A 25,332-nucleotide genomic window follows, 5' to 3' on the forward strand; every position below is an offset into this window, starting at 1 on the left:
GATTTCTTTCATTTTCTTTTTGAATACTTGTCTTGGAATTTTGTTCTGCTTCATTGAAGAAGGAATCAAAACAACCTTGACTTCTTTCTTTGAAGAACAGCTGCACTCTCTTAATTCTATGTGAACATTGTTAATGTAGAGGGAATATGGGAAGGAACAAATGGATTTCTGCAAAAAATACAACTAACAACGAATAGCTTGCTATAGACTGTTCTGTAGTAGAACATTCGGCTGAGTTCCTTGTGCTCAAATGATTTTACAACACCTTTTCAGTCTCTGTTACAAAGCTTAAAAACCTTTGAAGATAATGGTGAGAAATTAATGAAGAGACATTCTTTGTAGTCAAATTCTAGAAGGCATATTTGAAGTGGAAAAAGAAATGATACTTCTGGCTTTCTGGATGTAAACATTTTAGAAGACCCAGCTTCATGGAGGGAGAGCATGTGAATCACTATGAAACTAATTTGAAAGTTGCACGTGAAGTACAGTAATTTGTTGAATTCATTATGTCTGTTCTTTCACACCTGAATTTTTTTTCCAGGGTTTTGCTAGAATGGGTTCAGCGATTGGGTGTGAGAAAAGTCAGGACTGGGGATCTGCTGGTTTTGGAGGCGTTTTTAAGGTGGAGTGGATCAGAAAAGAAAGCATTCCTTTTCAGTTTGCACACCATTTGCTCAACCCTTGGAACGACAGTAAGAAAGTACAAATAAGCAGAGATGGCCAGGTAATGTTAATCTCTTCTAAAATCTGTACTTGGTAGAACTGTATATTGTTTATTAGCTTGTTCAGCCTTGACATTTATCTCAACTGTGCTCACTACGTGTTAATCCGAATCACAGTTCATTGGTGTGCATTGTACCTTCTGCTAATGCAGAACTACTATTGAGGCAGTGAAGATGTTCTGAGAAAATTAAAACAGTTTCTTGCTTAATACATGTTTAAAAAGAAAAGATTTAAAGCTGGATGTTTCCAAAAAGAAGTTGTTTGGTTTTTTTAGCTGGTAATTTTGGTTCTGGAGGTTTGTGCCCTCTTTGATGCATTCCCCAAGATAGTCTGTCACACCCAAATAACTGTTAATAATTCATAGCTTGGAATTTTCTGTAAAGCTTGAAGAGAATCTAGAGTTCTGAGGCAGAATAAAGCTCAGGACAGTTCTCCAATTTGTTAAAGATAAATGCCACTACAAAAAGCCAAAGAATTGACACAAGAGTTCTCTGTGGCAGTTTCTGTGTTCTCCCTGACTCTTCCCAAAACATCTCAACGATTCAAGAGCTAAACATTTTGTATCGTCTTCCCACTACTTCTTCAAAACCTCTCCAGTTGTAAAGAAAGGAGAATACTGTAAGAACAAGGAAAGGAATGTAAATATAGCACATGTTGGAGTTGACTGGGCTTCTCTTGTAAGTGGCTCTTAAGATCTAAAGAGTCTCAACAATGTTAAAATTGTTATATTAATGTCTATGATTCCACCAAGAGCCACTGTATTTCCTGTGACCTGCCTTTCCACATTCTCCACCACACTTGATAGAATTAAACTTAAATGATATGGGAAAAAAAGATCTTTAGTTAGTTAGTGAGTGACCTGTGGAAGATACAAAGTATATGGTGCATCAGTTCCTGTATATGGCAGTGGTGTGTTCACTGGGAATTCTCTGTGTGAGAACTGACATCTTACTGTGGGAAAAAACCACCCCAAACAGCCTGTAAGGCTGTGTGGATGAAAGTTTCTATCTCTGCTGAGCCCTAGTAAAAAAACCCTGCTGTGCTGGGAGTTCTGATTTATGTCCTGATAGCAAAAGGGAGGCTGAAAGCAATCACAAGCAACCTCATATAATAATTTTGTTGTAAATAGTTTCTGTGTGTTCAGTACTAGCAGTGCAAGTAACTTCTCTAATTTCCTGTTCATTTCTAGGAGCTGGAACCACAAGTTGGGGAGCAGTTGCTACAGCTTTGGGACCGTATTCCTTTGGCAGGAAAAAAAATGACTGATCATGTCAAGTAATGTGATGGAGGTGGTTATTTCATGTGTTGCTTGCTGGTTTTGGGGTAGAGGAAAAGCTGTCAACATACAGTGTTGCTTTACAGTACTATGTTTCCTTTGTAGCTTATAGAAAAACAGATGCACTTATTACTAAATATTCTGTTCCTTTTGATTTTTTCAGCTGGTTTAGGTTGTTGAAACATCAGTCCTAACCACTAGAACAAGCAATGTGTCTACAGTACAAAGGTGAGGAAGAAGGTGGCACAACAAGCTCCTGAAGCTAGAAGTGGAAAAATAAGAGAGAATTGTTTGATTTCAGTGTTTCCTTGTCTTAAAAAATGTGATAATACTATTCGCCAGCCTGTTTTTGACTAAATTTTTTTTACAGTAGTGTGCAGTTGATAGTTAAAGACATGGTTAAGTTCAAAACAAGGTTTGAAACAATGGACTACATAAAGGTTATTTGTGGGTTTAAAATAGCACAGCAGACAGTCTAAGTATGCAGGTTACAGTTAAAGTTTTCTCAACCCAGGAAAATGTATGACAGTGTAATGTTAATCAATTTTGCAGTTTGCGTAAAAAAAAACATACTGTGAGAATAGATATCTTCAAATACATTGGAAAGTTCCATAAGTGTTTGTTGAACTTCTGTATGCACAGTGAGGGAGAGCAGGATATATTCATATAAACAACTAGGCAGCAGGAGAATGTTAATTTTTAATTTATTTTTATTTAATTATTTTAAAACATTAATATAAATTATTTTAATTTAATTAATTTAAATTTAAATAGAGAAGGGAAAGGAGCATGAGACTTTTGAGATTGGATAGGTCCAGTGATGTTTCCAGTTCCAGTTATTTGTCACCAGAAAGAGGTGACTCACACTGTCACCAGCTGAAACAGTCTTTCAGAGGCCTGCAGCCAAATGGTACTCTTAATTGTTCACTAACTTAGCACTGTTAGAAGATTTCTTTAAAAAAAATAAAAAATAAGTACAGTACAACGTTCTTGATCGTTTATTGTAGTCTTCATGCTTTCTTTTAGTTTGTTTCTTTTTCTTCCATACCATTAATGTCTTGGTTTATTTGTCTTCTCCTTACTCATTAATACACTGTATTGCAAGGCTGATACAGATTTGGTCTGCTCACTGTCAGCACTGTGTTCGTGGTTATTCTTAGGTTAAACCAGGAGCTTTTCCTGCTTCTCAGCCTCTCCTGAGTGTGATTATACCTGAAGTGAAAACTAAAGCAGGATGAAGGGTAAGGAGGTGAATCTGTCTGAACAATAACAGGGCAGCAACAGCAGGCAATCTAGCAGAATCCTTGTATCGATGACAACAAATGGGAGAAATGGCCCATCACCATCTTCCCAGCAACAGTAAAGATCCCAGTTTGGAGGTGATCAGCCAGGAGTGATTTACTCTAGAGTAAATGAAGTTCTTGCAAGGTAGACCATTGTCCATGGGAACTGGAGTAAGGAGTAAGGGAACATAAGCAGTGTTATGGAGGGAATACCTTGTATCACATTAGAAAATAAAAAGATTCCTGAAAGTACTAAAAAGCATGGCAGGTAATTGAATCGGGCGATTTGAAAAAGAGGCTGTATTTTATTTGTGTCTAGCCCAGAAAGAGTTTTAAAGCTGATACAATACCAGGTGAGCGTGAAATTATTACTTTTTGCCGTGTGTTGAATAGTGCACAGCTTTGAGATTCACAGCCTGGTCTTGTAAGTTTGCTGTTGCGAGTAGTCACGCTGCATTTGGTACTGTTGGGGTATGAGCAAAGGTTGTAGCCCAAGCCTCTTAAATAATGCACTGCTTTGCTTTATCCATAGGGAATGTCTGATGAAGCCTGGCAGGAATCAAATAAGATCAAGGAATAGGGAACAAAACACAATTGCCAAGATTGCTCTTGTATGAGGATGTTCTGGACGCTGGGCAGAAACTGAGATTGTGTGACACATGAAAAAGAGATTTAATATCTTCTGCTCTTGGAACACATTTTGATAAATCTTGAAAGCAAGCTGTGCAGGAAAGGGCGCAGACTCTGTGGACCGATAAGCTTGCTGTGACTTTCATAGTGTATCCTGTCAAAATAAGGGCACAGACCTTCCCTTTTTGATTGTTTTCATGTCTGCTTTCAGACTAAGGAACTCTTTTGCTACTCGTGGTTTCTGTATTAGTTTAAGTGCAGTTAGTAATGAAGGAATCTGTCTTGTGACTCAGCAAGGGCAGCGTTTCAGTGGCTTGGCCACTGCTGAGTTCTAACACACCCTAAATCCATACAAAATGAGGTGTCATTGCTGTAAGAGAATTATGGTGCTTTGTCCACAGCTTTTATATGAAAGAGGGATGTACCTTTTATTCTAGGGCAGGGACTGGATCAGAAGTACCAGTCTAGGAGAGACAGAGAAGAAGGGCCACAGGACACCTTACAAACAGGCTGTGAAGTTTCCAAGAGGCCCTTTGTTTTGTCCTAGCTTATTTTTCTGGCTGCCTACCCAGGTTGGCTGGAACTGGTCATGTGTAGATTTCATGTGTGAATTTCACTGAGTCTTCAGAGGCACTGAGAAAATTTGTTGTGAAGGACTATGGCCCAGATTGCTCATCAGAGGGCTGCAGTAGCCACATTCATATTGCTCTTTAGTCTGAGGCTTAGGTAAGGCTACTTGGTTCTGCTCTCACTCTTCTTTAGAGCAGTGAAGCTAGATGGGGTCAGAAGGTGATTAAAAGCCACACCATGGTGTCTTTACTAAGGTGTTTAGAGAGTCTGCTGTGTTGCTTCCCAGTACCCAAGTTCAAAAACTGCAGAAAGCATGCTTTTGTCAGACTTGAAACTTGGTGGGAATGTGCCAGTTCTCATTTCAAAGTCAGGGCAATTTTGGTTGAAGTCAGAGATCACAGGCACCCTGTTTTAAAACACCCTTAGAAAAGGAAATGTAGCTGGAAAAGGGAGCTTTTAACTTCTCAGGCACAGTACCAGTAAGTGGTGAAGCTCCTATCTCCTGAGGTTTGTTTTAATCAATATTGCTCCACACAATAATGAATCAAACCAAAAGGTGCTGTCCAGTAAATGTGACCCAAGAGTTACAGGAAGTATCCATGGGCTAAAAGGTCACACCAGTCTGTGTAAGGTAGAAGAATGGAAGGGCAAAGTAAGCTCTGTTATGTGCCTGTGAACACCAATACAACTTTTTTTTTAAGGTGAGAAGTTTCTTGAACTCTGCACATGTCTAAAGTGTTTGAATTATTTGTAGTATCACTGGTGAGACACCAGATGAGTAGGAGTGATACAGAGAGAAGCATTCACCTTGAAGGAATATAAGCACTGGTGTCAGGAAAAACAGGGCTCTGAAGATGCTTCAGAGTGAAGATAGGTGGTAGTTGGCTAGCACATGAGCTCTTGTCCACTGAAGACTGATCTAAACCAAATCCTAGTGGTATTGGCAGTTGCAAATGAAGTGGCCTATCCCTACGAAAAGCAGGGAACTATGATAAGTAATTCCTATAGTATCCTGCTGCTCTATATCCAACATACCTTTTTTTATCTGCAGTGGAAAGCAGACTATCAGACCAGGCAACCAGGATATGTTAGCTATTAAAGGCTTTAAATAATGATTTTCTTATGTAGGCATTACTCCTGTGGAACGCTATTTACCTGCAAGAAATGATGGATATGAAAATGGATTTTCTAAGCAAAAAGGTCAGCTCAGGACAGGGCTTAGGATCCAGCTCCCAGCCCTGGGGTGGCTTCTCTCCATGATCTTTTACAACTTGCTAAAGTGTTTAACTTGCTTCTCGTTTCCCAGGCTCTAAGTGAGCTGTTTTCCGCATTGCTTGTCAGGAGCTTTCTAGAGAATGTTTGTGAAGTGCCTCTTACTGAAATACTGTGTTTAAAAATAGTTTAAGGTTGCTTCTTAGCTCTTGGTCTCTCAGCACATGGAAAATGAAACTCCTTGCTCAGTTGAAATGTAGACAGCAGGCTTCTCTGTAAGGACTTTTGCTCCTTGCTGTTCCTGTTTCCCTAGATGGTAGCTGCAGTATTTTTCTAGACCAACTTAGTTTTTCTCTGCTTCAGCTATGAACTTAAGAGCCATTTCTTAAGAGCACAGGAGCTGGCAATTCCAGTGTGCCAGATGTCAAATGGAAGGCTGGCTGAACTTACTTAGCTTGGATGGAAATGGAATGTATATGGATGTTGGAAGCAAGGTGAGGCAACATAGGAAGACTACAGAGACTGTGTTTTCCACTGCAGCGAGAAAATTTGTGGGGCCAAAGCTCAGTTGGAGCTGAAGCTGGGCAGTACTTGCAGGGGACAATAAAAAGAGCTTTTTTAAATACACCCATGGCAAAAGGCAGCAGAAGGAGGATCAGAGATAACATTGGTCCATTGCTTGATGAGGTTGGTCACCTCACATATAGTCATAAACAAAGCAGAGATGTTAAGAGTTGGATACACGTGAAGAGCTGTCTCTGAAGAAAAGCCACAAGGAGGTCAAAGCCTGTGGGTAAGAATCAGAGACTGAGGCAACAAAGGGAACCTCATGGTCAGTGTGTATTCCAGGCTACCTAACCAAGGGGAACCTTTTGATGACACCTTCCTGTTCCAGCTGCAGGAGGCATTGTGCTTGCAGGCTTGATGGGGGGCTTCAACCACCCCAGTATCTGCTGGGAAAGTAGCACAGCAAACTGTAGGCAATTCAGGAGACTCCTGGAATGCATGGGGGATAACTTCTCAGGCCAGGTAATAACCCAGCCAGAGGAGATGCAATACTGGATCTGTTGGTCACCAACACAGTGAGCTAGTCAAGGGATGCCAAAGCTGGAGGCAGCCTGAGCTGCAGTGATCCCGCACTGGAGCAGTTCACAGTCCTGAGGGATATGGGTCAGGTGAAGAGTAAATTCATGACCCTGAACTTTAGGAAAGCAAAATTTCAGCTCTTCAAGGATTTACTCTGGACCCCTCCCCTTCCCCAGGACCCCCTGGAAAACTACCCTCAGGGACAAGGGAACAGAACAGCAGGCAGATTTTTAAAAGCAGTATTCCAAAGGCAGTGCAATGTGGAGCTGATGAAGGAAGAAGACCCTTTCCAGTTCCGTACCACATGAAAGAACCAATAAATGTGACTTTCCACCTATAAGAAACAACTGACAATTCACAAGTAATGTGAATTCACATTATTCAAAAGATGAAAACGAAGAGAATCTTCCAAATGAGTTGGAGATTTCGTGGAGTTTTTATTCTGAGTCCTGCCTAGAGCTGCCACTGAAGAAAATGGTCCTCGACTGGTTGTTGGAGTCTTGTCTCTTCCTTCCACTTCTTCACTGCAGTGATAAGCGGCACGAGGCTGGAGGCAGGCTTGGCTGATTCTACAAATGGATGCTGCCCAAAGGAAAAAAAAAAGACCAAAAAAGCAGTGAACCATGACTTTCGAAACTCACAGACTCAAGCAGGACTCCTCTGGTTCCCAGAAAGATGCAGAAATACAACTGAGGGGCCTATTTGCACCTCCATCTTCATGGTGAGGTAGGACCTGCCATCACAGGCCCACTCATCAGTTTATCCAGCTGTCTTCAGCTTGCTGGGATTTTTGCCCTGCTGAGACTCTAGGAATGCTGCTTTCTGTCCCAAGGGTTTGTCCTTTCAGGAAACTGCAAAGGCTCATACAGGTTCCTCTTTTTTGTAGACATGAGCTGTGCTAATTTTCAGAGAGAGAGCAGTGTCTGCCTTTCCATCCCCTGCCCCTCCTGTGCTGCCTGGCATGTTCCTTCCCAGCAGGGACAGCCCATTGTCATGTCCTGCAGCTCCTGATCTGCCACAAAACCTGGCAGTAACCCTGTAGCAGTTCTCATCTGCTTGAATGTGCCAGGCAGCAACTGGGGACAGGACAAGTCCTGCTCAGCTGTCTCTGTTTGGGTAGCAGAAACGTCTCAGAATGTGCCAGGAGGGACAAACCAGGGCCCCTCTGAGGCTCTCAGTGAGCTTTCCACAGCCTGTTCCTTCCCACAGCCAAATCAACAAATCCCACTTGACTGGGACTGGTTTCATTGGGTTCCTCCACCACTATTTCAAGCCTCTGTGCACAGCACCATTATACTTCAGCCCTTTTGCCACCAGGTAAAACTCAGTGTACTCCCAAAGTACAAAACACGGCCACAGAAATGATCAGAGGGTAGAAAATCTCTCCTCTGAGGAAAGGCTGGGAGAATTGGTCTTGTTCAGCCTGGAGAAGAGAAGGCCCTGGGGAGACCTTATTGCCCCCTTACAATAGTTCAAGGAGGCTTATAAGGAAGTTGGGGACACATTTTTTAGCAGGACAGTTGCAATAGGACACGGAGTAATATTTTTGAATTAAAAGAGTGTCAATTCAGATTAGGTCTAAGGAAGAAACGGTTTACTACAAGTGTGGTGAAACACCAGCACAGGTTGCCCAGAGAGCTGGTAGGTGCCCCATCCCTGGAAATGTTCAAGGTCAGGTAAGACAGGGCTCTGAGCAACCTGATCTACTTGAGGACATCCCTGCTCATTGCAGGGCCCTTGGACTATATGGCCTTTACAGGTCCCTTCCAACCCAAACCAGTCTAGGATTCCTCACACTTCTCATTTGAAAAACACTAAGATGGGAGATCAATATGAGAGGGGCCCATGATACTTTGGAGTTTAATTAATGAGGGACGCATCCCTCGGGCAGCCATTCCGCCTGCAGTCGCTCTGCACTTTACCTGCAGGAGTTCCTCGGCAGACCAGCGCCTGTCCTGGTCTGTCTCCAAGCAGCAGGTCAGAAAGTCACGCAGCCAAGCGGAAACTTGCTTGGGGTTCTTCAGCTTGGGTGCCCCTCCGGTGGCTATCAAGTACTGAGCCTAGAGAAAAAGGAAACACAAGATTCTGCCTGTTTCTTTCATATCCCCAACTGCTCTCCCAGACCCCATTGCCTATGCTCCACATCTCTGCACTGCTCCCCGGTCCCTTAAGCTACCATAAAACAAAAATCATCTTTTTTTTTGTTCTGTTCTTGATAAAAAAAAGTAACTGGAGGAAAAACAAGGAAATACATCAGTGATTCCTTGCGTAAAGAAACAAATGTTTGGAACCTGATGTTCAACACAGAAACGTTACGCTGCCTGCACAAAGGTATTGTGATGAAAATGCCCATTTGGGCAGATAGGAGCCACCTGCAACTGTGTCTCTCAGCAGTCTCCAAATTCCAGATCAGCTTCACTTATGAAGTAATAGAAAAACTTTCCACAGTGTAATCGGAAAAAGAAGTAATTCCATTCCTATGGTAACCCTCTGCTCATTTGGATACTCAATTAATGATGTGCCCATCCCAGAAACTGACAGGCAACAAACAGGAGGTTTTGGCAGGCTTGGACTATGAAAGAAATATGGTCACCAAGTGTTTCAGCAAAACTAGACAAGAAGCAGAACAGACTATATGGCCTTTACTCCATCATCTTCCAGTTTTAGGCAAGCTTTCCAGTGAGAAGAAAGGGAATGCAGTTCATCTTTCAAAACCACTATTTTAGAAACCTTGCTGGGTTTGGGTTTCTTTTCTTCTTTTCTGGAAAGATAAGACTAGTTCTGATACGCTTGTGTCATGTTTTCAGGGTCATCTTCACAGACAGAAGAACTGGAACAACTTAAGACCCAAGGCGAAGTGTTGCCTGAGAATGGGGAATCTTTGTCTGTGGTAAGGCTTGAAATCAGTATTTGCAGAAGCTGCAAAGGGGCAATAAGCTCATCAATTTGTATAACATACCAAGAAACAGCCAAGGCATACAATTCCAGCTGCAGGCTGTGAAAATGAGATCCTAAATTTATCCAGGCCAACCAGACACATGACACAATAATATACATGGTTTAGAAGTGTGAAATTTTACAGATCCATAGGATTTGGAAAAGATGCTACAGTTTTGAGGAAAATTGATGTGCTGTGGTTAATAAAGGAAAAAGCAAGCAGAACTGCTTGGTTGTTTGCTTTGCTGGTTGTTTCTTTTTCTTTTAAAACTGAAACTGGGAAGGTTCAACCTGCATTTCAGAGGATAATGATGACACTGCTGAACTCTTCACTGAAAAATTCTTATCATTAAGAGGCAGAGCTCAAAGTGAGTTCAAAAAGCACATGAGAAATGTCAAGCATCACTGAAGGCCAAAATGGCTATAGGCCACTTCTCTTCTGAGGTTCCCCCATTGACATAACCAAAACTACAGCAGCTGCTGATGTGCTCCAAGGACATTTTTAGAAGTGGATCTTGGTGGAACTAGTTCAAGGTGGTGGGAATGAGACTTTGTGTAAGGCAGACAGAACATGGGACAGATAAGAAAGACATTAGTATCATTAAGTATTTGCACCTTACCAGAACAGATGTTTCATTCTGGTAAGGAACTTCTCCTTCCACCATTTCCAGTCCCACGATGCCAAATGACCATATATCCACTTTGGGACCGTATGGTTTGCTTATCACAACTTCTGGTGCCATCCACCAAGAAGTCCCAATCACTGAGTTTCGATAACTCTGCTCAAGGCTGAGCTGAGCAGAGAGGCCAAAATCAGCTGAGGAGAAAAACAAATACTGTGAAAGCCCGCTCAAATTAGGAAAACAAACAAAAGACTTCCCCACTCTAAGTGTGAGAATGCCATGTTGAATCTATCTGGAAAGCACACCATGTTGTGTTTCCTCAGGGTTGTAGCCAAGGAACTATGGAATTGGCCACTTCAAAAACTGCCCCATTTCTTAAACTGCCCCCAGCAGTGTCTTTTATTCACCAGAAGTTTTAGATTGTAACTCCCTCCCTCTGGAAGGGGCATACACAAGCCAACATCACTCTTGACACCTTGCAAAGTGTGCCTGTGCTCTCAGGCTGCAGCAGGAGTCCATGCACTCCCACAAGCACCACTTTTGGGGAACTGGCAGTCATTCAAAAGCAGCCCCATGGCCCACATCCCTGGAACACTTCACCTGACCAAGGATACCCACCCAACTTGACAGATCCATCTGTTCTGATGAGAATGTTTGAACTTTTTATGTCTCTGTGGATCACCCCATTTGAGTGAAGGAAATATAGTCCTTGCAGGCACTGAGAGAGAAAAGAGAAACAGACGGGTAAAAATTAGTGATCTGGTTTCACCACACAAGAAAGAAAACTACTCTAAAAGATTTCCTTTCCAGGAGAAGGGTGAGTAATGGCCGAACACGGTGCTATCAAGAGGAAGAGCTTGCTGATCCAACACCAGTAGAGGAGCAGCTTTCTAAGTGAAGGCATATCAGCTTTTGAAGGAGAAATGGTAATTGTTGTGCCAAGGCAAACCCAGCCAGAACAACTGCTGCTGCAAGGGATGTGCTCTCCCATCCAGATAAACAAGGGTTTAAGTCCCTCCCTCTGCTATGAAGTGGATCACTTTTGGGTGGGAGGCTGCATGACAAAGATTTTATTGCTGGCCTCCACAGCAGACTTGGAAATAGCACATTAGTCAGTTTCCAGAAGCAAACACCACTTTGGTTGCAATGCTATCTTTTTAAGCTGAGGACTGTGAGAAGTGAGTCTCTATTTCTCTTTGCCCTTAGTTTAAAATTCTGCCACCAGCATGTTTGCTTTTACAGGCAAGGAATGCAGTGCAGACAGGCTTCATGCAAATGTTGCAGAAGTAAAGTGGAGAGGAGCAAATAAAAATAAAAAAGAGAGAGAATACCACAACAACATGTAAGACTATAAGAACAGAGTACAGTGAGGGCAGGGACACTGGCAGGCAGTTCACTTCAGTTGCTCTTTCTCTTCCACATCATAACAGCAACACAGAAACAAAGCTCCGAACATGAAAATCACTCCTGTTCTTACCACTGTTTAGCAGGACAGTCCTGTCCAAGCCATCGGAAGTCCAAGCAGGATCCCTTACCTCCCGACTGACAGCTGCCATCTGTCCTTCAGACATGCATGTCTCACTGATAACATCATATAAAGTGCCTCCATCCACATACTCCATGACCAGCCAGAGTTCCTCCTCCACAATGTAGCTGAAAAAACACAACAAGGACATGGAGATGACTGTGCACAGCTAAACTGCCTTACGGAAAAGGTGACAGTTGATTTTTGTTTCCAGGTCCCTTTTAAACGAAGACAGAATAAAATGAATAGACATTCTGCCTAGGCTGTACAGTGCTTGTAATCTGTGCAGTCTAAATCAGAAAAGCACATCTGTAAAAAAGGAGATGTCTTAGATGGCCAGCAAGGATAAAAGGCAGTTTAGTAACAAACAAGATAAAAGAACTGCCATACTATGTATTTCTGGAGACAAGCATCTAGTCTTCCTGGCACTCACAGCAACAGAAAAGAGTGAGAAAAGCCCCAGGGAAATAATTTCTGTGATGGTTTATCAGCACTTAAGACCCTTGAAAAAAATCAGCGCCCAAAACTGCAAAACAGTTGGAGGCAGCTATTGATTTAGTGAGAAAAGGCTGATCCAACTTCTTGAACTATGCGTGCCAAAAATGATTAATGTAGACAAAATGCAATCTCCTCCCATCTGTTGGAGATGAGTAGATAAATAATAATTAATTAATAATTAACAGCTCAATTTTCTGCCAGTAACCAAAGCGTTTTTTTAACCTTGGATGCTTGCAGTATGTAAACAAACATTCAGAACCGGTCACCTGTCCAAATAGTTAACAATGTTGGAATTCCTATTTGTCCTCATGACCTCGATTTCATTAAGAGTTAGTTCCTTGCTGGTTTCTTGAAGACTGATTTTCTTTATGGCCACCTAAAATGACATTGAAAATCATAAACTTAAGAAGTCGGTGGCACGAGACCACAACCAACATGCAGTGAGTGATTTTGGAATGACACAGCCGAGCCCTGTCAAACTGCCTTGTGATTAGACATCACAGTAATTGGGAACTGACATTACAATGCCTATTTCTCCACCTGCTTGGGTGTCAGTTGAGGACATGTGGCCATGTTCTGCCTTGTCAACTTGGTAAAAATGGTCTCTCAGCTATCAGCCATGAAGCTCTGACCACACTCTCTGCACACACATTCTTCTCAAATGGACTTAGTTTATCAACACTATTGTCATTCACATGTTTTGCAAGCAGGAAGTGAATTTGTTCCTGTGAAAATGTATCAAAGTAGCTGGAAATCCTCTGGCAGCTCTGTGCGGTTTGATCATTATTTCAGCAACTGCTGCTATTCTGGATTGCACAACAAAGGAAACACATACGCTGTGGGTAAAATGCCATCTAAAAAAGACCATTAATGTTACTCCCAAAAATGAAATTCTAGCACTTCATGAATTTTGATTTTGCTACTCTAAAGAAAATTCCTTAACACATTTTACATTTGCAATTGTTGTTGTGGGCTTAAAAGGAATACATGCATTGGTACTCCATGGATAAGCCCTGGGCTATAAGCAGGGCTTAGGGCTTTTAAGACCCCTTGCAGACCTCTCTCTAAGTGCAGTTCCAAGGTGCAACACTGCAGGTGGATAAGGAACTATCAGTAAGATTCAGATGTATTTGCTGACAGCCAGGAACGAGAATTCAGGAATCTGAAGCTGTAGTCGCAAAGAGCAGTGAGACTGTCTAAGACACCACCTTGTCTGATCTTATTATGAGGATCCCTGTACTGGGCTGCCACTGACAATGGACCTAAACAGGGCGGTACTGCTTAGGAGAAACTGTTGCTCTCAATAAACATCTTCTCAGTGATCTCTGTGTGTGTGTGTGTGTGTGTGTGAACCAGCTTCTCTAGGACTGAAATAAAAAACCCAAGCATGAGCTCTCCTTCATTAGGTCTTGCATTGTGCTTTAGAGATGAAAGACACGATGAAAGAAAAAGCTAAATCCTATCTGTGTCTGAACCTGTGATTCAGAGAAATTGGGCCTGGATGATGGCAGTCGCCATCACCTCGTTGATGCATATTTAGCCATTAAGACCAAGCTAGGGTGGGCGTCCTTCTCTGAAAGATACCGTTCTTTCTGATAGCTGAAAAGGACTAAGTCTGTCTCAAATGCTTTTTGCAGGCTGACACTAGTCTGCACTTCTCTTGCCTTTGCAGTAAAGATCTACTGGTGACCCAAAGCTCCAGCCACAGCTCACACCAGAGGGGAAAGCATTTGAGAGCTGCAGAATCTGCGGGGGTGTTGACACTTACCTGTCCTCCAGTGGCAGTGTCAAATGCTTTACAAACAGCTCCAAAAGCCCTAGAAGAAAGGAGAAGCAGTTTAGGCCTTGGAGTGAAAGCCAGCCCAGACAGGAAATCTCTGCTGTAAATGCCTAAAAGCTGCAGGATCCATGAGGGATCTGTCATCAGGCAGATGATTTTCCTCTCAAGTGCATCAACACCAGGTCTATTCATGAAGCTTTGGGTTTTACTGCCTTGGCTAAATAAGAAAGCTTATTCTGGTTTCAGTTTCTATGTGGTTATAATCCTGAGCACCAAATATTTCCTTCAGCAAAGTATTGGAAAGAAATGTTACTGAGAACTGTTATCTGACAGCTATCAGGTGGTAAGTTGTTCTTTTAGGCAATAAAGTTTCTTCTTTCATAAGCGTTGCCGTATTGAGACATACAAAAATGATTACTGCTAAGAAAATAAGAGATGCCATACACTTGAGGGATAGGAGATCATCTGCCTGCTCCTTGTTGCAGGTAAGACACTGCCAGCATCATGATGACTTTGACAATGCCTCATGACCACAGGTTTTAATTCTGACTAGCACTGAGAGATGGGACAATCTGAACATGTTTGCAGCTTGCCTGACTTCACGCTTGATAGATATTACACCAGCAAAATACCTGGCCCATGGTTTTGTAGAAGTAACTGTGGTTAGACTCACCCACTGCCAATGTTTTCCAATTCAATGTATTTCTGCAAAGGATCTCCCACGCTCACCATTCTCCCTGAAAGAAACAAAATGCAAGATGCTCACTTTAAAATTGAGATGCTGCCTTTCAGGAGGTCCAAAATGCAGCCCCACTGTCTGGAGCTCTGAGCCCTTTGTGAGCAGCTGGGTAACAACAACAACAATAACAAGACTGGCAGCTCCACAGCAGAGAGGGTCTGCACAAAGACTGACTTTTACACAGTCCTTTGAAGAGTTACCTTGACAGGAAACTAAGCACATAGAGATATGTTCAAAGGAGGCAGAGATCAGAAGAGAACAGGTGCCAAGGCAAGTAAATTTGTCATCTACAAATATTAAGGAGAGCTGGAACAACAGCCATCAGGGGCAGGGCAGATATGACAAATGTCAGTAAAGCCCAAGTGAGCCCTGACAACCACTATGAAGAAGCCACAGCCAGACTGAGCCCTGTTACTAGCTGTGGCCCCCATTCAAGACAGAACATTACTGGCTTTGAGATCAGACACAAGGAGGTGCAGATCAATCCACTTTTTGTCTCAACAGGTGATGGCAGACACAGAATAAGCTGGGCTCCGTTCTGAACTCAACCAGTGATTATCTGAGAACACAGCACTGGCAGTTTGAATTGGTTGTCCTGCAGAATCACAAAGGGCTTGCTGTGTTTTCCTAGAGTCTGTTCTGTGCAGGGGTTGGGGCCAATGCTGAGGATTCTAATAGTCTTAACTGGCTGGGAATCAGCCATGACAGAATGCCATGTATGTGAGGAATACATAGCGGCTGGGCTGGAGGCTCGCTCCTGGGAATGCCTGCAGTGCAGTTTTCACACCACGTAGATGTGTCTCTTTGATACATCCTTATAAGCATAAAACTAAGAAATTAAATAGGGATTATAAAAGTATCTTTTTTTTTCCTTTGGGGGCATATTGAAAATACCCCTTCCTCTCTATTTGTGCTGTCATCTGATGTTCTTTCAAAGGAGTTCTCACTGACAAAAATGTAGCATTCTTACAGAAACAAACTGTAGAAGTAACAGTGATAGTAATAACAATCATAAACCCCACATCAATAAGATACCTGGCACACAAGAGTTCCTTCAGGATGGAGGACAATAAAAACCCAACTCCACGAAAAAAATCCAAACCCAAACCAAACAAAAAACCCCCAACCAACCAACCAGAAAGCCCACAAACCCACAAAACTCAAATCCAATCAACTTCTGTGAATTTAGGAAGCCAAATATTCTGATCAATTTGGGCACTAGCACACAGGACTCCACTAGGTCACTCACTAGGTCACAGCCTTCTGCTCATCTGGGAACATTTCCCTGCTTTTGCCTTTAGCAGAGAGGGACGCTCAGCCAAATGCAAACCAGTCCAACCTTCCCTCAGAAGCAGTAGGAACACCCAGAGTGTTCTCACTGACTCAAAGCACAACAGTTTCTGTAGGGAGTCCTAAATGCCCCTGTGACACTAAACTGAGAAGGAACATTTGGCACAGCTCATGCTGAGACCTGCACACAAAACGCTGCTCCATCAGACAAGAAGTACACAGGACATACTCAGTATGTTCAGGGACGCCTCCTCTACCATGTCTTGCAGAAAAGCTTCCACGTGGCCTGAGCTGAGCCAACTGCTCGTTGTCAAGTTTTCAGGCTGGGGAGTGGAGGTTTCTTTAGACGATGCTACTGCAGCAGTAGGTTCAATGGCAGAGTCTATGTAGATCTGGGATAAGAGATAAGTTCATGTCAGAAAGGTGGCTGGCAGAGATTGCCCTGAGATCACATTTCAAATGATAGCCCTTAGGAAGATGCTGTAGGCCACATCCAGGACTCTTAAACTGGATTTTTTTTGATGTCCACTTCTCAAACTGAATTGGAAAAAACAAAAGGCTGGTTCTACATGAGTAAATGGACAGTTTCATATTCTATTTTAGCAGCTTTTCTAAAAGATGACTGCAACAATGACTGCTCTACTTCCCCCCAAGAATTCTTTTCCCCCTCCAAGCGCTGCAGACACGCTTGCAGTTCCTTGTTCAAATGTTCTACCTCCTCATCTTGAGTCTTCTTTTCCTCCATCATCTTCTGTAAGTGCTCAACCTCCAGCATCTCCTCCCTTGGCCGTTCCTGTCCCTTCCTCTGACCTTGCTGAGCTTTGTTGCCAATCACTTGCTGGGACAGTTTGGGGGCTGCCAGATGAGACGCCAACTCTTCCACCTCAAGTCAAACAGAACAAAGCAGTCAGAGACTACAGCTTCTCACTGTCAGCCATAAACTGTGAGGAAAGGGAAAGCACATGAGACCAGATTCCCAATGGATACAGACAACTTGTTCCATATGTGGGTCAGCATGTTCACCTGAAGAAACACCTCAAAAAAACAAGGCTAGCGGGAACAGGCCAGCAGAAATCCATTGGGATTATAGCTGGACAAAAGGCCAAAGGATGAGCCCAGCTGTCCAGGGTGACAGCTAAGAATCAGTGGACCGGTAAATCTCCTTCAGATCAGCTGTGAGAGAGACCACAGCATGAAGGCAGTCAGAGTGATTACCCCCATCAGCTGCTTCTCTGCAATGGAAAGGCAAGAAGTTGGGAGGACACCTCTCTGGTGACTGGAGTGGCTACCGCTGTTTCACTCACCAGCTTTCGTAGAGTCTCCTTCTGCTGCAGTAGGAGATTCACATCCTCTTGGATATTTTTCATTTCTTCCTCGTGCCTTTCTCCCATGGCCTTGATCTCACTCCAAGCTCTCTGCAGTTCTGCTTGCAGCTTTTCCCTGCTGTTCTGTAAGCAGAGGGGGAGAGAAAGTCTCTTGACTGGAGTTCCTGCCACTGTTTCCCTCATCTCGTTTTGCAGATCCCCGCTCTGCTGAAATAGATTCATTTCATCTTGGATTCTTTTTGTTTCTTCCTCATGTCTCTCCTCAGCTGCCTTGGTCTTCCTCTGAGCTTCAGGCAGCTGTGCTTGCAGTTTTGTCTTGATGTTCTGTAAACAAAAATGGAGAGAAGGTTACTAGGACCTGCCATCAAGCTCAAGTTTTTCCTATTTCAGTCTCAAAATTACATTAATTCAGCCACTTCTCTCTGTTTCTCCATGCAGCTCTGCTTCCATTGCAACCCTCCCTTCCTTGTGCTGATCACTGGAGATTACAAGGCTCTGTGCTTTCAATGCCCATGGTAGCTCTTACTTCCTCAGGCCCAAGACCTATGTTTTATGATCTTGTTATTGCCCTTCACTGTTACCTAGGTAGTCAGGTTTACCTGCCCATTCTCTCTCTGCTCTTCCTCCTGCTGCTCTAACTGCTGCTGGGTTTGAAACAGCTCTCCCTGAGTTGGCATGTCTAACAAAGCAATCTTCCCACGGTCTTCTTCTGGCAGGACCTGCACAGAAATGAAGAGAAGCAGGTTTAATCTTCCCATACAACATTTGTATGGCAAGACTCAAAGTCTGATGTGCTCATGCATTCCCAAAGCACTGTGCTGCTGCTCTCCTGGGTCATTATCTGCCTATGGAGAGGCACAGATTCCTAAGTGAGATGGGCAGTACAAACACGGTCCATCTGTAACTGAATCTCCAACAAACTCTTAGGCAGCTAACAGGAAATGTGTGGCATTTCTCAACTGCCCACCCTCACTGAGCCCCATTAACTTATTAGCTTACTCAACCTCAGGATGCAAATGAAGGAAGACATGTTGTGTAATGCATGTATAAGAAAAGTCACCAAACCCCACCTAGAGTGTGTGATTGTTCCACCTCTTAGGATGGCCCAAAATTTAGGGTATAAAAAGGGGGCTTTAGGGGTGGAAAAGGCTAGAGGAGGAAAACACCTCTGGGGGGGAAAAACTGCCATCTCTGGAGGAAAACATCTCCGTTTGCCCCGGATCAGTCGACGAATTGTGTCTCTCCTCCCCTCCTGAAGGGACGCCTGAATAGAATCAGGAAGCATTCCCCTTTTCTGGTCTGTTCAGCTGAGTTCACCTCAGTATTTCAAGCTTTAGGGAGCAGCCATTTTGAACTATGTTCCACCCCTTCTGAGACCGACCTTCTCTCTACACTGCAGAGCAGTGTAGGATTCTGCTCACCAACCTGGGTCATGGCAAAGTTAAGCATGTAGTCTAATTGTGCCTGTTGCTAATTAGTCTGCAGAGAGGGGCAGGTCCCTCCAGGACACAGTGACATCTACAGCCATGAACGGCAAGTGCTGTCTGGTCAGAAACTTGCAACTCTGCTTTGCACCAAAGACAGTGCCAACCAAAGCTGGTGCTTACTGATTCAGGTTGTCCAGGCTGTGGTGCAGCAACAGATGGAGGGTTGTTGTAATTTTCCTCCTCTTTAGCCTCTTCTCCAGGAACAGACGGAGACCGAACAAGTTCTAATGCTGGTTTTGCACTCTGTAAACATAAAATAGCTTGAGGGATCAGGAGTAACTTTTTATTTATAACCTTATTTATATCCAGCTCTATACCCAAATGTATCTGAGCTGTTCATTTAGCTACTTAGACAGTCTGAGCAAAGGGGAGGGTCCCTCGAGGGCACAGTGCCACCTACATATCCTGCAGGGCCAAGAGCTTTGTCTTTGGAACACTCTCTCCTCTGGGGACAGGGGGCCTGCACACAAGGCACAATGCCACTCTCCTTTACACTGGTAGCGCTTAAAAGACAAAATGCTACCTCTTATCTTGAGATTGTTGGAATCCCAAGAGAGATTTATGGCCCCTGTTAGAAACCCAGGAAAATGATGACTGAACATGAAGTCCAAAGCCCATTCTCCAGCTGTCAGAGGCTGGAGCGAGTCACTGTGTCACTGCAGGACTCCATCTCTCAGCATCTTCAGCCACGAACGGCAAGTGCAAGTGCTGTCTGGTCAGAAACTTGCAACTCTGCTTTGCACCCAAGACAGTGCCAACCAAAGCTGATGCTTACTGATTCAGGTTGTCCAGGCTGTGGTGCAGCAACAGACGGAGGGTTGTTGTAATTTTCCTCCTCTTTGCCCTCTTCTCCCGGAACAGAGGGAGACCGAACAAGTTCTAATGCTGGTTTTGCACTCTGCAGACATAAAATAGCTTGAGGGATCAGGAGTAACTTTTCATTTATAACCTTATTTATGTCCAGCTCTATACCCAGGTGTATCTGAGCTGCTCATTTAGCTACTTATAGACAGCCTGAGCAGAGGGGAGGGTCCCTCGAGGGCACAGTGCCACCTACATATCCTCCAGGTCTTTGGAACACTCTCTCCTCTGGGGACAGGGGGCCTGCACACAAGGCACGATGCTACTCTCCTTTACACTGGTAGCAGTTAAAGACAAAATGCTACCTCTTCTGATTCCAAGAGAGATTTATGGCCCCTGTCAGAAACCCAGGAAACTGATGCCTGAACATGGAAGTCCAAAGCCCATTCTCCAGCTGTCAGAGGCTGGAGTGAGTCACTGTGTCACTGCAGGACTCCATCTCTCAGCATCTTCAGCCACGAACGGCACGTGCTGTCTGGTCAGAAACTTGCAACACTGCCTTGCAGCAAAGACAGTGCCAACCAAAGCTGATGCTTACTGATTCAGGTTGTCCAGGCTGTGGTGCAGCAACAGACGGAGGGTTGTTGTAATTTTCCTCCTCTTTAGCCTCTTCTCCAGGAACAGAGGGAGATCGAACAAGTTCTAATACTGGTTTTGCACTCTGCAGACGTAAAATAGCTTGAGGGATCAGGAGTAACTTTTCATTTATAACCTTATTTATGTCCAGCTCTATACCCAGGTGTATCTGAGCTGTTCATTTAGCTACTTAGACAGCCTGTGCAGAGGGGAGGGTCCCTCGAGGGCACAGTGCCACCTACGTATCCTGCAAGGCGGAGAGCTTGGCTTTGGAACACTCTCTCCTCTGGGGACAGGGGGCCTGCACACAAGGCACAATGCCACTCACTTTTACACTGGTAACAGTTAAAGACAAAATGCTACCTCTTATCTTGAGATTGTTGGAATCCCAAGAGAGATTTATGGCCCCTGTCAGAAACCTAGGAAAATGATGCCTGAACATGGAAGTCCAAAGCCCATTCTCCAGCTGTCAGAGGCTGGAGTGAGTCACTGTGTCACTGCAGGACTCCATCTCTCAGCATCTTCAGCCACAAACGGCAAGTGCAAGTGCTGTCTGGTCAGAAACTTGCAACACTGCCTTGCACCAAAGACAGTGCCAACCAAAGCTGGTGCTTACTGATTCAGGTTGTCCAGGCTGTGGTGCAGCAACAGATGGAGGGTTGTTGTAATTTTCCTCCTCTTTAGCCTCTTCTCCCGGAACAGAGGGAGACCGAACAAGTTCTAATGCTGGTTTTGCACTCTGCAGACATAAAATAGCTTGAGGGATCAGGAGTAACTTTTCATTTATAACCTTATTTATGTCCAGCTCTATACCCAGGTGTATCTGAGGTGTTCATTTAGCTACTTAGACAGCCTGAGCAGAGGGGAGGGTCCCTTGAGGGCACAGTGCCACTTACATATCCTGCAGGGTGGAGAGCTTGGTCTTTGGAACACTCTCTCCTCTGGGGACAGGGGGCCTGCACACAAGGAACAATGCTACTCTTCTTTACACTGGTAGCAGTTAAAGCAAAATGCCACCTCTTCTGATTCCAAGAGAGATTTATGGCCCCTGTTAGAAACCCAGGAAACTGATGCCTGAACATGGAAGTCCAAAGCCCATTCTCCAGCTGTCAGAGGCTGGAGTGAGTCACTGTGTCACTGCAGGACTCCATCTCTCAGCATCTTCAGCCACGAACGGCAAGTGCTGTCTGATCAGAAACTTGCAACTCTGCTTTGCACCAAAGACAGTGCCAACCAAAGCTGATGCTTACTGATTCAGGTTGTCCAGGCTGTGGTGCAGCAACAGATGGAGGGTTGTTGTAATTTTCCTCCTCTTTGCCCTCTTCTCCAGGAACAGAGGGAGACCGAACAAGTTCTAATGCTGGTTTTGCACTCTGCAGACATAAAATAGCTTGAGGGATCAGGAGTAACTTTTTATTTATAACCTTATTTATATTCAGCTCTATACCCAGGTGTATCTGAGCTGTTCATTTAGCTACTTAGACAGTCTGAGCAGAGGGGAGGGTCCCTCGAGGGCACAGTGCCACCTACATATCCTGCAGGGCCAAGAGCTTTGTCTTTGGAACACTCTCTCCTCTGGGGACAGGGGGCCTGCACACAAGGCACAATGCCACTCTCCTTTACACTGGTAGCAGTTAAAGACAGAATGCTACCTCTTATCTTGAGATTGTTGGAATCCCAAGAGAGATTTATTGCCCCTGTCAGAAACCTAGGAAAATGATGCCTGAACATGAAGTCCAAAGCCGATTCTCCAGCTGTCAGAGGCTGGAGTGAGTCACTGTGTCACTGCAGGACTCCATCTCTCAGCATCTTCAGCCACAAACGGCAAGTGCTGTCTGGTCAGAAACTTGCAACTCTGCTTTGCACCCAAGACAGTGCCAACCAAAGCTGATGCTTACTGATTCAGGTTGTCCAGGCTGTGGTGCAGCAACAGACAGAGGGTTGTTGTAATTTTCCTCCTCTTTAGCCTCTTCTCCCGGAACAGAGGGAGACCGAACAAGTTCTAATGCTGGTTTTGCACTCTGCAGACATAAAATAGCTTGAGGGATCAGGAGTAACTTCATTTATACCGTATTTATGTCCAGCTCTATACCCAGGTGTATCTGAGCTGCTCATTTAGCTACTTAGACAGCCTGAGCAGAGAGGAGGGTCCCTTGAGGGCACAGTGCCACTTACATATCCTGCAGGGCCAAGAGCTTGGTCTTTGGAACACTCTCTCCTCTGGGGACAGGGGGCCTGCACACAAGGCACAATGCCACTCACTTTTACACTGGTAGCACTTAAAGACAAAATGCTACCTCTTCTGATTCCAAGAGAGATTTATGGCCCCTGTCAGAAACCCAGGAAACTGATGCCTGAACATGGAAGTCCAAAGCCCATTCTCCAGCTGTCAGAGGCTGGAGTGAGTCACTGTGTCACTGCAGGACTCCATCTCTCAGCATCTTCAGCCACGAACGGCAAGTGCTGTCTGGTCAGAAACTTCCAACTCTGCTTTGCAGCAAAGACAGTGCCAACCAAAGCTGGTGCTTACTGATTCTGGTTGTCCAGGCTGTGGTGCAGCAACAGACGGAGGGTTGTTGTAATTTTCCTCCTCTTTGTCCTCATCCCCAGGAACAGAGGGAGACCGAACAAGTTCTAATGCTGGTTTTGCACTCTGCAGACATAAAATAGCTTGAGGGATCAGGAGTAACTTTTCATTTATAACCTTATTTATGTCCAGCTCTATACCCAGGTGTATCTGAGCTGTTCATTTAGCTACTTAGACAGCCTGTGCAGAGGGGAGGGTCCCTTGAGGGCACAGTGCCACCTACATATACTGCAAGGCGGAGAGCTTGGCTTTGGAAAACTCTCTCCTCTGGGGACAGGGGGCCTGCACAAAAGGCACAATGCTACTCTCCTTTACACTGGTAGCAGTTAAAGACAAAATGCTACCTCTTATCTTGAGATTGTTGGAATCCCAAGAGAGATTTATGGCCCCTGTCAGAAACCCAGGAAAATGATGCCTGAACATGAAGTCCAAAGCCCATTCTCCAGCTGTCAGAGGCTGGAGTGAGTCACTGTGTCACTGCAGGACTCCATCTCTCAGCATCTTCAGCCACAAACGGCAAGTGCAAGTGCTGTCTGGTCAGAAACTTGCAACACTGCCTTGCACCAAAGACAGTGCCAACCAAAGCTGGTGCTTACTGATTCAGGTTGTCCAGGCTGTGGTGCAGCAACAGACGGAGGGTTGTTGTAATTTTCCTCCTCTTTAGCCTCTTCTCCCGGAACAGAGGGAGACCGAACAAGTTCTAATGCTGGTTTTGCACTCTGCAGACATAAAATAGCTTGAGGGATCAGAAGTAACTTTTCATTTATGACCTTATTTATGTCCAGCTCTATACCCAGGTGTATCTGAGGTGTTCATTTAGCTACTTAGACAGCCTGTGCAGAGGGGAGGGTCCCTTGAGGGCACAGTGCCACTTACATATCCTGCAGGGCGGAGAGCTTGGTCTTTGGAACACTCTCTCCTCTGGGGACAGGGGGCCTGCACACAAGGCACAATGCCACTCACTTTTACACTGGTAGCAGTTAAAGACAAAATGCTACCTCTTATCTTGAGACTGTTGGAATCCCAAGAGAGATTTATGGCCCCTGTTAGAAACCCAGGAAACTGATGCCTGAACATGGAAGTCCAAAGCCCATTCTCCAGCTGTCAGAGGCTGGAGTGAGTCACTGTGTCACTGCAGGACTCCATCTCTCAGCATCTTCAGCCACGAACGGCAAGTGCTGTCTGGTCAGAAACTTGCAACACTGCCTTGCACCAAAGACAGTGCCAACCAAAGCTGATGCTTACTGATTCAGGTTGTCCAGGCTGTGGTGCAGCAACAGACGGAGGGTTGTTGTAATTTTCCTCCTCTTTAGCCTCTTCTCCCGGAACAGAGGGAGACCGAACAAGTTCTAATGCTGGTTTTGCACTCTGCAGACATAAAATAGCTTGAGGGATCAGGAGTAACTTTTCATTTATAACCTTATTTATGTCCAGCTCTATACCCAGGTGTATCTGAGCTGTTCATTTAGCTACTTAGACAGCCTGTGCAGAGGGCAGGGTCCCTCTGCTTGCAACTGGTGCTTACTGATTCAGGTGGTCCACGCTGTGATGCAGCAACAGACGGAGGGTTGTTGTAATTTTCCTCCTCTTTGGCCTCTTCTCCAGGAACAGAGGGAGACTGAGGAGGTGCTGATGTTTGGTTTGTGCTCTGTAGACAGACAGTAGCCAGAGAGATAGGGAGTTACCTCTCATTTATCAACTTATTTCTATTCAGCTGTATACGCAGCTGTACTAAGGAGAAATCATAAAATTTGATAGAAATGGGATTCTAAGTCATTAAAACTAAATTAAAATGGGCTAATTAGATGGTACTGCATATTGTTCTGAATTAGATGTTCCACCCTGGCTAGAATCAGAAAGCAACCTTCTGTCTGCAAAACTGGGCTTTTATCTTTTAAGAGCCCTTAAATGGAAAATAAGAAACAGCCAGCTACTGCTGCTGCAGACACTGAAATGGTCTTTGTTTCAGCCTACTCAACTGGCACTTTTGAGTAGGCACTCTACACTCTACTGTTACAGGCCAAGCTCACAGCTTGCCCCACAATTCTTTTAAACGCCAGGAACGTCAAAGGCTCTTTTCTCACTCACTGAAGGATCAGCTTCTCTCCATCCATAGGTGAGGTGACCTGAAATGGGCACATGAAAATGAACCAGATGTTAAAAAACTGCCTGTGGTGGGAAATCCCATGGAACAACTCAAGCCAAAAGGAGAGCATTTTCCTTTCACAACATCACTCCAGGAGCAAAAGTTCTTTCACACAGCAAGCAAGAGAACAGGACAATGTCCTAGGCTGTGTCTACGTTTTGGCCTGTTTGGTCAGGTA

The 25,332-nt window shown here is 44.4% G+C and overlaps 3 protein-coding genes across 3 annotated transcripts in view; 1 reads left to right on the forward strand and 2 right to left on the reverse strand.

Annotated features, from left to right (window-relative positions):
- Positions 1-2,993, forward strand: part of YTHDC2 (YTH domain containing 2) — a 28,247-nt gene extending 25,254 nt beyond the window's left edge. The window contains 2 exon segments of the mRNA XM_018072950.3: positions 542-724; positions 1,913-2,993. Of these exon segments, the coding sequence (XP_017928439.3) occupies positions 542-724; positions 1,913-2,002 (273 nt within the window). The 3' untranslated portion in view covers positions 2,003-2,993.
- Positions 2,994-7,213: 4,220 nt separating this feature from the next.
- On the reverse strand, positions 7,214-18,244 carry LOC108639689 (serine/threonine-protein kinase PAK 3-like). Its single transcript, XM_018072784.1, has 12 exons — positions 18,097-18,244; positions 17,477-17,821; positions 16,742-17,055; positions 16,402-16,580; positions 14,817-14,880; positions 14,132-14,180; positions 12,630-12,739; positions 11,876-11,993; positions 10,959-11,058; positions 10,338-10,534; positions 8,703-8,840; positions 7,214-7,362 (listed from the first exon to the last, which is right to left on the reverse strand). The coding sequence occupies exons 1-12, from the start codon at positions 18,172-18,174 to the stop codon at positions 7,234-7,236; spliced, it is 1,821 nt and encodes a 606-aa protein (XP_017928273.1). The 5' UTR covers positions 18,175-18,244; the 3' UTR covers positions 7,214-7,233.
- A 32-nt stretch (positions 18,245-18,276) lies between these two features.
- LOC108639690 (predicted GPI-anchored protein 58) lies at positions 18,277-24,085 on the reverse strand. Its single transcript, XM_018072786.2, has 10 exons — positions 23,972-24,085; positions 23,605-23,727; positions 22,952-23,074; positions 22,320-22,442; positions 21,672-21,794; positions 21,038-21,160; positions 20,384-20,506; positions 19,760-19,882; positions 19,105-19,227; positions 18,277-18,342 (listed from the first exon to the last, which is right to left on the reverse strand). The coding sequence occupies exons 1-10, from the start codon at positions 24,083-24,085 to the stop codon at positions 18,277-18,279; spliced, it is 1,164 nt and encodes a 387-aa protein (XP_017928275.1).
- Positions 24,086-25,332: the final 1,247 nt, after the last annotated feature.

Source organism: Manacus vitellinus, unplaced genomic scaffold (genome assembly GCF_001715985.3).
Source record: "Manacus vitellinus isolate BGI_N305 unplaced genomic scaffold, ASM171598v3 scaffold_23_pilon, whole genome shotgun sequence".
NCBI lineage: Eukaryota > Metazoa > Chordata > Aves > Passeriformes > Pipridae > Manacus > Manacus vitellinus.